The sequence below is a fragment of the Myotis nattereri genome (genome assembly GCF_964212035.1).
Source record: "Myotis nattereri genome assembly, chromosome: 16".
In the NCBI taxonomy this organism is placed as follows: domain Eukaryota; kingdom Metazoa; phylum Chordata; class Mammalia; order Chiroptera; family Vespertilionidae; genus Myotis; species Myotis nattereri.
Genome location: NC_138091.1, coordinates 38,819,382 through 38,834,592, shown reverse-complemented (window position 1 = coordinate 38,834,592; position 15,211 = coordinate 38,819,382). Strand labels below are relative to the sequence as shown.

General features: G+C 45.0%; 1 protein-coding gene across 2 annotated transcripts in view; it reads left to right on the top strand.

Moving 5' to 3' along the window:
• Positions 1-15,211, top strand: part of PITPNC1 (phosphatidylinositol transfer protein cytoplasmic 1) — a 214,184-nt gene that overhangs the window by 125,822 nt on the left and 73,151 nt on the right. For both annotated transcript variants that reach the window (XM_081109086.1, XM_081109087.1), the window contains exon 4: positions 13,497-13,568. In XM_081109086.1, coding sequence (XP_080965212.1) covers positions 13,497-13,568 — 72 coding nt within the window. The remainder of the gene's footprint in view (positions 1-13,496; positions 13,569-15,211) is intronic.

Here is a 15,211-nt window from a genome sequence, read left to right as displayed (position 1 = left end):
TAGGGATGGGCCATCAGTCACCCTAGATCAGTGGTCGGCAAACTCATTAGTCAACAGAGCCAAATATCAACAGTACAACGATTGCAATTTCTTTTGAGAGCCAATTTTTTTAAACTTAAACTATATAGGTAGGTACATTGTTATTAACTTAACTAGGGTACTCCTAAGGCTTAGGAAGAGCCACACTCAAGGGGCCAAAGAGCCGCCTGTGGCTTGCGAGCAGCAGTTTGCCAACCACGGGTCTAGATGAACTCGGGTTGTTTTCCCAGGAGTGGCAATCGACTGAGGTATTTTTCTGAAAGCAGCTGGCTGTCATGGACAGGAATTCCACTTGCGATCTTGGCCTCACCAGCTTCCCTGATAATTGAAAGAGCTGATGGGTGCTGATGACCATTACTCTCCAGCCCTCTTTTCCTTCCGCTGAGATCCCGCTAAGGGTTAGTACCAAACTAGGAAATAGGCACAAGTCCAGGGAAGATACATTATTACACCAGAACTCTAAGCTTAGTCTTGTCTGGGAGGAAATTAGAGGTCAATTGGTCCATCTCATGACTCTGTCAGCTAAGAGAATGAAGGTCCCTAAGTGTTTCTTCTTTGGGATCATGAAACCAGAGGTTGTGATGGGGGTTAGAAGAATAGAAAGTAACTTTTTTCTCATCAATTCTAGAGGGAGAAGGGAGAGAGAGAAACATCAGTGTGAGAGAGACACATCAATTGGTATGTGCCATGACCAGGAATTGAAACTGTGACCCTTCAGTGCATGAGCAACACTAACCAACTGAGCCACACTGGCCAGGGCGAGTAGGAAATTCAGTTACATCGCAATTAACTGAATATCCAGGGCAGTACATAATTTTGTGTGGGGTAAAGGAAAAGTATTCCTTCTTAGAAATGGGAACATATGAGCTGGGACCTATTAGGGACCAGGCCAAAGAAAGTCCTCCAGTTGGAGACATTGATGAGCAAGATAGCAATTAGGCCAGAAGAGGACCTTCCTAGAGAAGATGGTTGAAGTCAGTGGTGCCATGCATCATGTCATGAAGCTGGTGTCCTAAATGGAGCCAGAATGATCAAGTTCAAAAATCTTCAGAGCTCAAAATAATTTAGATGGAAACAATCTAGTACCATTTATAACAATCATAAAGACGGTGTATAGCCTATTAAGTAAGGAAAACACACTGGGTTATAAAGTTGAACAGATTTTTGGTATTGCAGGACTTCTCAGAGCCTTTAATAGTCTAACATATATTGTGAATCTCCAAAAGGGAGCTGTATCATGAAATATTTGCCACACTTATTTGTCCCTGTGACCTTGGATTTCTCAAAGCTAGTCTTCTAAAACTTAGGGGAACTCCAGAAGCTTCTCTCAGGGTCAGAGCCATGATTTGCTCAGTAACCAGGCCAGTGGATCAGTTATATTTTGGTTAATGTCACTTTTCTCTTACACTTAAGTGGGCTAATATGTCACCTGAGGATTATTGTTACTCAAATGCCAGTTTTTGAAGAACTCCCAACAAATGAAAATTTTTTAAAAGAATTAGAACCTATAAGTTCCTTTTTAAGCCGTCTGATTCTGTTAGATCACAAAGCAAAGACAGCAGCATATTAGGATGACATTGAGCTTATGCATTCTGACTTATTTCAGAAAATGAACTGCTTGTATGGGTGAACCACTTGCAACCCAGCTTATTCACAGATGTGCCTTGGTCCTGTGCAGGACTGGAATTTATTTTCATACCTCAGCACCCCAGTAGATGAGCACCTGGTGAAGCAGGAGCCTTGGAACATCAGTCAGTGTTGTCTGTCTGATTTATCCCATGTCCATTTGCCCTAGCTGTTCCCAGGCTCTTTGTACTTCAAAGAAAATTAATTCAGCCTGGGGGCGGGCGGAGGGGGGGGGGGGATAGGGAGAGAACAGAGAATAGGCTTCTCTATCCTAACATAGCATTTTTAAATTGTTTATATTTTTAAATATCACTCGGAATGACTTTACAAAGGGCAATCATCAGAGAAAAAATATTTGTTTAAAGGAATTTTCCATAGAAGATTTTACCAGAAAATTCTCCTTTCCTTGTTTTCTGTTTTCCACCTAAAAATTGGCTTTCTCTTTCTACAGTTTGTTAATGTCTATGGAGTTGTGTTCAAGTTAGTGAGGTCAGAATAATACAACTGGAAAAATTTCGTGGGGCAGATTGCTATAAAAATAAAATAAAATGCACATAACTATAGTTGTGCTAATATATTAAATTTTAGTGATTAAATAAAGTCATTGCAAAATTGCCCTATATCTTTTGACCTTTCTAATCACTATGATTCTCTGAACTACATGATAGTATATATTTAAGTGAGGAATTTGCCCAGCTGGTTAAAAGGGAGATTCTTATAGTTTTTAACTGAATCTGGGGGTTTCCAAACTGGCCATATGCCAATGTATATTTGGGAAGTCACATCAATTTGTTCCCATCTCTATTATTTACATGCATTTCTCTTTCATTTGATGTGGCCTGCCTGTCTCTTTAAATTCGTGTCCTGCCTTTATTGTGTGTAGCTATCAGTATTCATGAGCATCCTCTGCTTATTGCTGCCTGGACAGGTCCAGCCCTACATTGTATGAGCCTGAACTTAGTTTCTCTGCCTGATTTTCATGGAAGTGGAGGTAGAAAACTGTGTCCCCATTGAGAAAACATACTTTCATTCATGTATTTGCTCCCTCTCCCTCCTGGCCTTGCTTCTCCAGTGGGTGCTGTTACTCATCGGGCCAGAGGATGGGAAGAGGCTCCATCAATGAATGAACTACTGAATGAACAGAAGCTTCTGTGCAGGGTGCAGGCTGATGAGAAGCAGCCGAGAGGCTGGCGTTCATTTCCTCACTGTGGACTGGACTACACGTAGCTGTTTTCCTGCTCTATTTCCATGCTCTGCCTTCCTCTCAACTCACCCACTTCTCTTCCTGGTCCACTGCTCTTGGAGACATTTTTCTTCCTGTGCTGCCTATATTTGGGAAAAATTTTCTCTGGCTTATCCTCATCTCTAGTATTTACATGCAATTCCTGTTCTTTGCTTTAAAATTCTTCTACTTTTTAAAACATCTCCACTTGGGTTCCTTTTCTCACTTCTCTGGAACTATGTTCTTTGCCATTTTTTCCCAACTACCCTGTCACTATTTACTACCCACGTTATCTGTGGGTAAAGTCATATATGGCCCCCGGAACCCAGAACAGCAAAGGAAACCCAAATATCTCCTGTTATTTCCTTTGCATTTTTTCCTGTATGATGACCGAGATTCTGAGTAGATGGGAGACAGACAGACAGACACCTTATTGAAATCATTATGTGTATTAAAGATATTCCCTGCACAAAAGAGAAGTTTTATATATGTTACCTTATAACTATAGGGCCAATTTTCTATCAAACTGGAAGGATAGCCCGTCCAGCATGGCTCAGGAGGTCATGGTTCGATTCCCGGTCATGGCACATGCCCAGGTTGCAGACTCAATCCCCAGTGTAGGGTGTACATAAGACAGCCGATTGATGATTCTTTCTTATCATTGATGTTTTTCTCTCTCCCTTCCTCTCTGAAATCAATAAAACTATATTTTAAAAAAAGAAAATAAAATGGAAGGATAAAAATTTCCTGATGAAGAATAAATTTAAAGGTACTTTAAGACCTAGGTGTCTACCAACTGCCTCTATATATACTCACCACCGACCATCCTCTGTTTTACAAACAGCACAGCCCGGATTTATTATTATTCCTAGATAATAATAAACCCTACACTCCAGGCCTGACTTCCCTAGTCCCATGGAGCATTCTGGGTATAAGTCTCTTGTTAGTGAGATATGGAACATTTGAAGATCCAGTTTTATTAATGATCCCATCTCAAACTGAAATTCCCTGGATGGCCTTAGATTACATTTAATATGACAACAAAGAATACAGTACCAGAGAATCGATGTCTTCAGGGGAATTCCATTAGAGAAAAGGTCAGGTCTGTATAGAGCTTAATTGATAGCAGGGAACATGTGTTGCGTGGAGTCGGAACAAGATGGCCAGGGAGGAATGCATTGAGTTCCAGATGAAAGCTAAAAGGAAATGATCTTTTAAAAGCATATGAATACTTCATCTACCCCAGGCCAGCTTCTCAACTCTTCCATTTAACTTTCTTCATTCCAAGCCTCCATATAAAGTTTGCCCTCAGATGTGGAAGGATAACAGCTGGTGATCCAGAATGAGGCATTGAGTTATAGGGCTCAATCACTGGTTTTTAAACTTTCCTTTTCTTGGTCCAGGAGGTTCCTTGGACATGCCCCACTGGCCACCATGTCGCTTCATAACATTCTATTTGAAGAATAAACTCTGATGTCACTTAAATGTAGCTTGAACTATTGAACTGTGTCACCTCTCAGATCCTGCCCTGTGTTAAAACTCCATGAACAACACTTGAAGTAGTGATTGCCAAACTTTCTGGATTTTTACCTCCTCCATCTACTTATCAGTGCTCTTATAATATGCTCTTCTTTAAGCTAAAGTGGACTAAAATTAAGAGAATTTTTAGAACATCTTGTGATTTCCATTACACATAATAGAATTGGGGATATAATTGATGTGTTTATTCACTTTTTTATTGGATTTGAATTTTTCTGATTACTGGAAATAGATTTTTATTGTAAAATCCAAACATTATAAAAATCTATAGCATAGAAAATAAAAGGGCCCCCTAATTCCCACTGTTCTCTATAATATTTTGATGTCTATTTCTCTATTTTTTTCTGCGTAATATATTAACCATTGATGGGTGTGTGTTTTTCTCTTTTTACAAAAATAGGATCATCCTGTTTTACACTTCGCTTTTTTAATAGCCTTAGAGTCCACCACAGTGTGCTTAACCAATCTTCTCCTGTTGGACTTGGGTTTTGTTCATATCTTTTTTTTTTTTTTTTTTTTTTTTTTACAGAGAGGAAGGCAGAGGGATAGAGAGCTAGAAACATTGATGAAGAGAGAAACATCGACCAGCTGCCTCCTGCACACTCCCCATTGGGGATGTGCCCGCAACCAAGGCACATGCCCTTGGCCAGAATCGAACCCGGGACCCCTGAGTCCCCAGGCCGACGCTCTATCCACTGAGCCAAACCGGTTAGGGCTGTTCATGTCTTTTATAGGACCAAAAGTGTGGTCATGAATGCTTGTTCACTTGTCATATTTTTTTACACTTGAGAATTCAGGCCCTTCCTGGAGTTCTGGGTAGGGATTTAAAAGCACTTCCACAGTAGGAACTAACTTACGCCATCCTATTATCACTTTGAATTTCCGAAGTAAATAATTATTTCTCCAGTTTATCTTTCGGGAAATTCCTCTTTTCCTTCTTTGGGTTTATTTGAAGCAAGGACATCTATCATTTGACAGATGCACACGCACTTATTTTCTCTGCTCAGTGGCCACAGGGCATACTGAGAAATAAAGCCTGTGCCTTAGCCCTCATAACCCCCGACTGAGTACTCAACTACACTAGAAATACTCATGTACCTTATATATCAAATACTTCCAACAGAGCCTGGTGCTAGTAAGTACAGTACCATTACTACCTCATTGTTGGGTCATGTCTGTCTGGCCCAGACTGGACATGGAGAATGCTGCCAGTGTTTACCTTGGATCGTCATTTTGACCCAAAACTTCCTGGGGTTAAGAAACACCTGGGCCTTATGAGGAGAACCTGGAACCCTCAGCAAATCAGCAGGAGAGGGGCCTGGAATCTGTTTTTTGCAAGCCCACTAGATGAGGCTTTATTAGGTAAGTTTTAGAAATACACTGTTAGAGAATATATGATTTTATTTTACTTGGTAAACTGGTGTAGGGTGGGAGTAATACCTGTTGGAGTAAAGTTTTCCCCATACACTGGGAGCTGTGCGGGTATAGGATGACAATAGTGATGATCTTCAAAGTGAAGGGTGTACATTCTTCTAAAAGTTTTGCCACTGCATGCTTCTGGGGTGCAGAACACTTCACAAGCCTCAGACTCCTGCCCCATACCCATTCTCCACGTTCACCAGCCCCTCTCCCTCTGCGGTGTGGAGACTGCAGCCAGGGCTTCCAGCACCATCCAGAAACTGACGGTGGAATGCTCAGCCTGTTTGTCCCTTTCTCTTTAAGACTTGTTTGCATTTAGTTTTGTTCTAAGTGTTTCTTATTGCCAAAGCAACCCTAATCAATCACCAGACTAAAAATAGCTCTTTCATGTTTCCAAAGCATGTCTGTAGTGAATTGGAAATTCAGCTCTGCCATGCATTTTGCATATGCTGCTTCCGTTTCCCGACACTGAACCTGGGCATGCTTTGTCTGGAAATTATTCTTGCAGAGGCCCAGGTACTTCATTCATCTTTCCTGGCATTCTTCCTGACTGCAGATTCCCTCATCACTTCCAAAAGACACAAGTTCTAGCATTTAAATGTTCAGCAGAGAACTGCCGAACTGCCGTTTTTCTGCACTTTTTGATTTTATTATTTTAAATATATATACTAGTGGCCCAGTGCACAAAATTCGTACACATTAAAAGAGATTAATTAGAGGAAATATTTTAATGTTGCTATTTGCCCTTTCTCTATAATCGAAGTGTCAGAGATGAAAGAACATTAATAAAATGTATATGAAAATCTTCCTCCTGTCAGAGTCTGGGGTCCACCACAGGACCCAGAGTCAAGTCCCTGCCCACCCATGGTGCCTCAAAATTGCGCGAGACCCAGACCCAGCCGGCCCCACCCCTGTTGGGCGAGATCCAGACCTGGCCGGGCCCACTCTTGTCAAGCCCCGCCGGGCAGGGGGTGCAGCCTCAGGTCCCCTGGCCTGGCACCGGGTGGGAGATGCAGCCTCAGGTCCCCCATCAAGCCCCACTAGGTGGGGGGCACAGTCTCAGGTCCCCTGTCAAGTCCCACCTGGCGGGGGCGCGCAGCCTCAGGTCCCCCAGCACACCTTCATGTCCCTCAGCCTGGCACCAGGGAGGGCGGCATGACCTGAGGTTTCCCGGCCCAGCACCAGGGTGGGGGGGGCGCACCGTGATATCTCCCTTCAAGCCCCACCAGGCCAGGGGCACGGCCTGAGGTCGCCTGGCGCTGGGGCGGGGGGGCGCGGCCTGAGGTTCCCCAGCCTGGTGCCGGGGCGATGGGTGCAACCTGAGGTCCCCTTTCAAGTCCCACCAGGCAGGGGGTGCAGCCTCAGGTCCCTGCTGATTGCTGATTAAGGCTCATTACGGGAACCCGGCTTCTGCTGTGGGTGCAGCCATCTTGTGTTACGGAAACCCCGCCTCTGCTGTGGGTGCAGCCATCTTTGTGACAGCGTGATAGTTAATTTGCATATTCCATCTTTATTAGATAGGATATTTATTGATCTCAGATAGAGGAAGGGAGAGAGAAATAGAAATATCAATGATGAGAGAGAATCATTGATCGGCTGCCTCTTGTATGCCCACACTGGGGATCAAGCCTGCAAATCGGGCATGTGCTCTGACTGGAAAGTGAACTGTGACCTCCTGGTTCATAGATCAACACTCAACCACTGAGCCATTCCGGCCGGGCCATTTTTTAGTTTTAGGTGCTAGAGCAGGGGTGGGCAAACTTTTTGACTCCAGGGCCACAGTGGGTTCTTAAACTAGACCGGAGGGCCGGAACAAAAGCATGGATGGAGTGTTTGTGTGAACTAATATAAATTCAAAGTAAACATCATTACATAAAAGGGTACGGTCTTTTTTTTTTAGTTTTATTCATTTCAAATGGGCCAGATCCGGCCCGCGGGCCGTAGTTTGCCCATGGCTGTGCTAGAGCTTTCACAGGTACTGGATGATCACTTTATAGAAAGGGGTTCATGCCGGTGGGTGGTTGCCACTGGGTTTGGAAGGCAAATGAAAGATGCACAGATCCTGGCTGCTGAGGAAGCTGGTTGTGGCAGGGAGCAGGTGACAGCAATACTAATAAAACTCTTCTGGGTAGGGAGGATCCAAGTGAGAAAATCAAAAGAGGAAATGACAAGAGATCTTTTGTCTTATTTCCCAAATTTCTCCATGACACCACTACTATTTTTAGGGGGTTGAAGGCAAAACAAACTCTGGATATAATGAAGTTAAGGTTCCTCTAGCCACGCTGCTCTTGTAGTCCAGAAGACAGAGAGAGAGAAAGATTTTTCATGAGAAAGAGTTTAGATCCAATGGGCCCAAAAAAGGGGCTGAAATGACTCATGCTGCCCCCCAGGCTCCAGGGCACAAGGGCACCTCACTGCCTGTCCCCTGCTTCATCTCACTGCTCAGTCACCACCTGCCCTCTACCTGGAAGCAGGGTCATCAAGTGGGACCCCGCAGCTCCCAAAAGCTGTTGTGTGTTTGTTATGCTGATTTTTTTAAATGCTATTTCTTAATTTCTTTGCACCTCAGTTTTCATAATAAGACTGAGTGAACCAGCAAGCAGAAAGCCTTTAGATCTAGGAAAAAAGAAAGTACACAGAGATCCTGGTGGTATGCTTGTTTCCCTGCACGAAGTTGGCAGGGAGTCTAGAGAGTGCTGGGAACGGTGAGGGGAGAGGGCTGCTGTGCAGATAAAGGAACTGTGAACCCTTCGGGAAAAGGAGGACAATGAAAGGGTGGACCTGGAAGATGTAATGACGTCCTCAACAACAGAGCAGCTCAGGGGCCAGAGCCATGCTGAAGGTGAGCAAGCTCTGTGTCGTGGCCACCACCCATGTCGTCGCCGCCTCAGAAAGCCCACAGCCTCCCAGTGCATCCTCACACCTACATGGCAGAGGCACTCCCCCAGGTAGCCTGTGGAATTTCATTCATGGGAAGGGGTACAACAGGATGGGCCCACATTTCTCAAGTGACTGCTCTAGCAGACACTGCCTGGTCTTGGACATGTGTTATATCATTTAATCCTCACCCTACTGTGAGGCTGGTATTGTCTCCATTTTATGGATGAGAACACTGAAGCTCAAGAGGATTAAGCAATCTGCCCAAAGTCACAGTTTGTGAGAAAAGAAGCTGGGCTTGATCTCCAGTGGTGGGTGTGCAGGAGACAGCCAATCAATGATTCTCTCTTATCATTGATGTTTCTAGATCTTCCTCTTCCTTCCTCTCTGAAATCAATCTATATATCTAATCTAGTAATAGACAAACATGGTAATTGACCATACCTCCGCTACACTTCCCATTGGCTAATCAGCAGGACATGCAAATTAACCCAACCAAGATGGCAGCCGGCAGCCACGCAGCTGAAGCGAGCAGGAGGCTTGCTTGCTCCAGTGATGGAGGAAGCCAAGGTTCCCCTCCTGCCGCAGCCTGGCTCTGAGCTCCACTTTAAGCAACAAAGTTGCAATTATAGAAGGTAAATAAATCACAGAATAAAAAAGAAAAAAGAAAAAAAGGAGAGGCTGGGAGCTTCCATCGCTGGCTTGGCCAGCCTGAAAACAGACCTCAACCCCTCATTTAGACTGGCCAGGCACCCCAGTGAGGACCCCCACCCTAAAGGGGGTGCAGGCAGCCTGAAAATAACCATCAGCCTCTCGTCCAGGCTGGCCAGGCACCCCAGTGGGGACCCTCACCCTGAAGGGGGTGTGACCAGCTGCAAATAGCCATCAGCCCCTCACCCAGGCTGGCCAGGCACCCAAGCGGGACCCCCACCCTGATCCGGGACACCCTTCAGGGCAAACCAGCCAGCCCCCACCCGTGCACCAGGCCTCTATTCTATATAGTAAAAGGGTAATATGCAAACTGATTCTAACAGCAGAAAGACTGGGAATGACTGGTCACTATGACACACACCACCAGTGGGCAGACGCTCAATGCAGGAGCTGCCCTCTGGTGGTCAGTGTGCTCCCACAGGGGGAGCTCTGCTCAGCCACAAGCCAGGCTGATGGCTTCCAGTACAGTGGTGGTGGTGGGAGCCTCTCCCGCCTCCTCAGCAGCACTAAAGATGTCCGACTGCAGCTTAGGTCTGCTCCCCGCTGGCAAGTGGACATCCCCCGAGGGCTGCCGGGCTGCCAGAGGGATGTCTTGCCAGCTTAGGCCCAATCCCCTGGGGAGTAGACCTAAGCCAGCAGGTGGTCATCCCCCGAGGGGTCCCAGACTGTGAGAGGGCACAGGCCGGGCTGAGGGACCCCTCCCCCGCCGAGTGCACAAATTTTTGTGCACCGGGCCTCTAGTATATATATAAAAACCTAATGTGCAAATTGTCCCCTCGGGAGTTTGACTGGGAGACTGGGAGTTCGATTGCTCACTGTGATGTGTGCTGATCACCAAGAGGCAGTGCGGAACGAAGGAAGGCCCCAGCCAGCAGCTGGAAGGCTCGATCAGCCCTGATCACTGGCCAGGCCTAGGGACCCTACCTGTGCACTAATTTTGTGCACCAGACCTCTGGTAGAAATATATTTTTTAAAAAAAACAAACACAAGCCTTATATAATGTAGCATAATTTGATCGCTTTGATAATTTAATCAGATGTGCTGCTATCCCATATTATTAGATATTGTCCACACTTAAGGGGAGGAGTGATACAGGATTTGTATCCCAGATGCTGGGAATCTTGGGGTCCATCTGGGAACTCTGTCAACAGGAGTGTTTTAGTCTGTCCTTCATGTTGTTGTGGCCCAATGGGACTTGAACCGCTCAGTGTGCCATAGAACGTATGAGTCTCCTGAATCCCTTAGACATCCAGTTTTAACCACTGGGTGACACGCCCAATGTCTCTTCTTGAAGTTATGTCAGAGTTCCCAACCTTTTTTCCTGTCCTGTACTGCTGAGAGCTAAGGCTCCATGAAGATCAGTGAGCCTATTTTTAGGGATGCTAACCTGCATGGGGAAGCAGAAGTTTATCTCATCATGGACATCTTAGTGGAAAGGTTTTAGTGACAGCTCTGAATAGGCCCCGAGCCACAGATATACCTGACTTTTAACTTAAGACAGGTCTACTCTCCAGGGCTCTGAGTAACAGCCACTGAGTTCCCAAGGGAATTATCAGCCCCAAACCACTGCTGTAGGAGAAAAATGCTGACCCGCCTGGAGATGGCCTGTCTGATCTGGTCCTGTCATTGCCTTGCCCACCAGGTGCACTCACAGCCTCTGGCAGCCTTGCCATTCTAATATGAAAATAACCCAAATCCTCAACTCAAAAATAACATCTGCTGATTTGCATAAGAGTTTTTATTTTCCTATTCGGGTTCAATACCCAAATGCTAAGATTCATTTGTTTGACCTTAGATAAATGGTTTAGAGGTTCAACCAATAAAAAATCCTTGTGGGGTTCCACTCCGATGCACCCAGCCCAGTCCCCATGCTGCACTGCTCTGTTCTTTTGCCAGCTGGTACTGTACTCAAGTTGGATTGACTCTCATATGAATTATGGGTTAAAAAGGACACATCTGCTTACCTGAAGGCTTGTTGCTTTGAAAAGGGTCTCGGGCAGGTGCATCTCCCCAAGTTCAGGGTTGATGGAGAGCTCTACTGTGGGCTCCAAGCCACTGAGTCCTCAGGGTCTTGATTCCCAATGAGCAGCCCCTCCTTGGAACCCGCTGGACCTGGGAGTGAGGGCAGCAGTTATGGAGTGAGAGGTTGGAGAGAAGACTGCAAGGAAGGTGTCAATGAGTGAAACTGCAGGGCTAGTTCTCCATAAGGGCAATTACTGGGATTGTCTGGTTCTGAGTTTCCTTAGTCTCGGTTCAGCTTGTTTGTTTCACCGGATTGAGACAGACGAGTGCCAAATCACACAGGCGTGTGGCATCAGGAGAATTTTCAGTGGCACATCCAAGGCCCCTGCCTTATTGTACAGATGCCTCGGGGTCTTCACTGGGTTGAAAGGGAGCCATCCGCACACGGGTGAGGATGGGTACTGTGGGTGAGGGTGGGTACTGTGGACTTCCGGACTTTAGATAATGCGCTATCTCTGTTTACTTCCTATGCATGAAGTAGTGAGGCGGTTTTCTCACTTGGGTGAGCATCAGCAGGCCCTGAAGGGCTCGTTAAATACAGAAGGGCTCCCAGAGTTTCTGATTCAGTGGGTCGTTTTGGACCCAAGAATTTGCAATTCTAATGAGTTCCAGACGCTGGCGGCTGCGGCTGCTGCTGCTGCTGCTGCTGCTGCTGCTCCTAACAGTTCAGAGACCCCCACTTCCAGAATCAGTGGGGATGGACACTGGGCCCAGGCCACCAGACCTTCAAACCCAACTCAACTATTAATTGGCTGTGTGATCATGAGCCATTTTCTGAACCTCTCTGTGCCTTTGTTTCCTTATCTTTAGAGCAGGGTAATAATAAATAGTACCTTGTTCCTGGGATGGATGCAAGGCATAAATTAATTAGAATTTAGGCCAGTGCCTGGGGTCGAATCTGTGCTCTGGGGACTGAGCAGATCAGTCCAACTCTGATTTCCCCTAAACCTACAGCTCCCAGTGGAGTTGCTGGGTCATTTTACCCAATTGTCTTCAATCCCATTTCCGGTGGCCAAGAAAGTTAATGCCCAGCTTGGTGCCAGCAGGAGGGAGGTTACATCAACATCCATCAAAATCCTCTTGTTGGCCTGGCCAGTGTTGCTCAATTGGTTGAGCTTCATCCCATGCACCAGGAGGTCTCAGGTTTGATTCCTGGTCAGGGCACATGCCCAGGTTGCAGGTTCTATCCCCAGTAGGGGGCATGCAGAAGGCTGCTGACCGGTGTTTCTCTCATTGATGTTTCTCTTCCTTCCTCTCTCTGAAATCAATAAAAACAAAATTTTTAATCCTCTTATTAAGCTACCTTAATCTTTAAAATCTCACTGAATCCATAGAATGTAACTCAGTGAAAATGGGACACTAGGGCGGTGAGCATTCGGGGTTCCTCTCCCCTGTGCCGTCAGGAAGAGGGGCTGCCTTTTATGTCAAGCTCAGCTGTAGCCTCATACTGAATGCTGACTCTATGCCCTTGATTTTATTTAACCTTCACACTATTAGGTAATAATTAGTATCCATGTTTTAATACTGTTAGGGTTCAGAAGAGTTCATCAATTTGTCTGTCCAAAGTCACATAGCTATCAAGTGATAAACCCAAACTAAAAGCCAGGTCTCTCTGACTTCAGTAATGTATGGCCTTAAGGTTCTACTGTGCCCCCTGTCTAGTTTATATGAATGTTTATAAAAGGGTAAGGCTGGGTCCCCGGGTTCTAGCAGTGATCGCTGTTGCCCAGAGGTAGGCCCAAAGCTGGAATTGCCTCTGATTCAGGTGTTTGCTTCTCTCAATCCTTTTGAAAACATCCTCTTCGGCGACTTGCCTTCCATTGCTTGGCATTCTCTCCAGCCTGACTTCTGGATGAAATTTTGTGCTCACGTTGCCAAAGGTGGCTTTTCTTAACTGAACTTGGATATTGACTTGGTATCTGAGCCTTCCTCGTTGCAAACAGTGTTCCCAAGCAAGTGGTCAGAAGAGCATCCAGAGCCTATATTGAATATGCGAATAGAAAACAATGGTACGCTAATGAAACCTTCTGTTTTTCCATAGTGTTCCTTCTTGCCGAAATTCTCCATTCACATAGAAACCAAGTATGAGGACAACAAAGGAAGCAACGACAGCGTGAGTAGCCCCCCACCCCCACACCCCTCATGCCATACTGTGTCCTTGCCTTCGGGCTCTGAGAGCCATAGTACTTTTCAGGCCCTTGTGTGTCCAGGGCCAGCGGCAAGATCTGTGCCTGGAGCCTCAGAGTTCTGGCTTTGGCTTCTGAGGGCTGGTGACCTGGGATTCCTTTCTGGATTATTTTGTTGTCTAGATTTTCTTCTCATTTTTATGTGCAGGATTTCTGTGACCTGGAGTGATTGTCACTGGGGGCCTGGAACTCCCGGATTTGGTTGCAGATCATTGGGTTAAACACATATTTTCTCATGTTAACATGAGAAAATTTATTTATTTATAGAGATGAATGAATACAATTAGATATACATGCACATTCTACATATATTTTCTGGACTGTCCCTGCTCAATGCCTTCGCCAGAGTTTCTGGAACTTTCCAGAGGAAAAGAGAATGTAGGTGGCAAGGGTGCTCTCTCCCCAATAAGTTCAGGGTCCCCAGTGGTTAGCATCCCCTAGTGCAGTGATGGCGAACCTATGACACGCGTGTCAGAGGTGACACGTAAACTCATTTTTTTGGTTGATTTTTTCTTTGTTAAATGGCATTTAAATATATAAAATAAATATCAAAAATATAAGTCTTTGTTTTACTATGGTTGCAAATATCAAAAAATTTCTATATGTGACCAGCACCAGAGTTAAGTTAGGGTTTTTCAAAATGCTGACACGCCGAGCTCAAAAGGTTCGCCATCACTGCCCTAGTGGGTAGTAACCCCAATGGAAAAGTTTAGGATCCTCTCCTTGTCAGCAATCTAAAATCAGAGGTGCTGTGGTGGCCATCTTCATCAAGACCTTATTGTCTAAAATGGTGTTGCAGGATGTTTAACTTGAACCCTTGTAAAACAATGGCTTTTTTTCTAACTGAAAAATTAACACATGGTTATTAAAACTTGAAAAATATAAAAGAAGAAAAAGAAAAAAAAGAGAAGGGAAAATAAACAGTACTAATTCCATAATTCAGAGATGACTACTATTAGCATTCTGGTTCATGTTACAGATTATTGATGAATTTGTTTTTTAACCATTTCTCCTAAAATTGAGCCATATAATATGCTGTTTTTTAACATGTCATGAAGTGCCCTTCCCAGTGTGATTTTTTAATGACTGCACTGCATTCCATACATATATTCCTTGAATAACTGCCAGTCACTGGACAGTGAAGTGGGCTTGAACGTCAGGAAAAGGGGCATGCAGGTCAGATATGTTTAATCTGCTTTGCCTGGCACATTGTAATTTTTTTAAATATCTTGTAGTCTTCCCACACAAATTCTTCTTTCTCTTTTTCTGTAGGGCTCTGTCCTCATGCATAGTAAAAACTCCTCCATTTGTGAAGGTCTAAGGAGGTCACGTGGCCTCACTGTGATCCCCATAGGTTGTTAGGAACAGCATAATCTTCTGAGTTATCTTCTGCTTGGTTCAAATAGCCAAAAAATTCACAGTACTGCCATTTATTATCTTGTATTTCTTTTTGGCAGGTGCTAAGTTCTTTTCACTACTCTCCTAGGAATTTAGCTTTGTTACTCCTCTCCTAAGAACTTAAAATACCAGGTTATCCATCTAGAACAGCCGTGGGCAAACTACGGCCCGC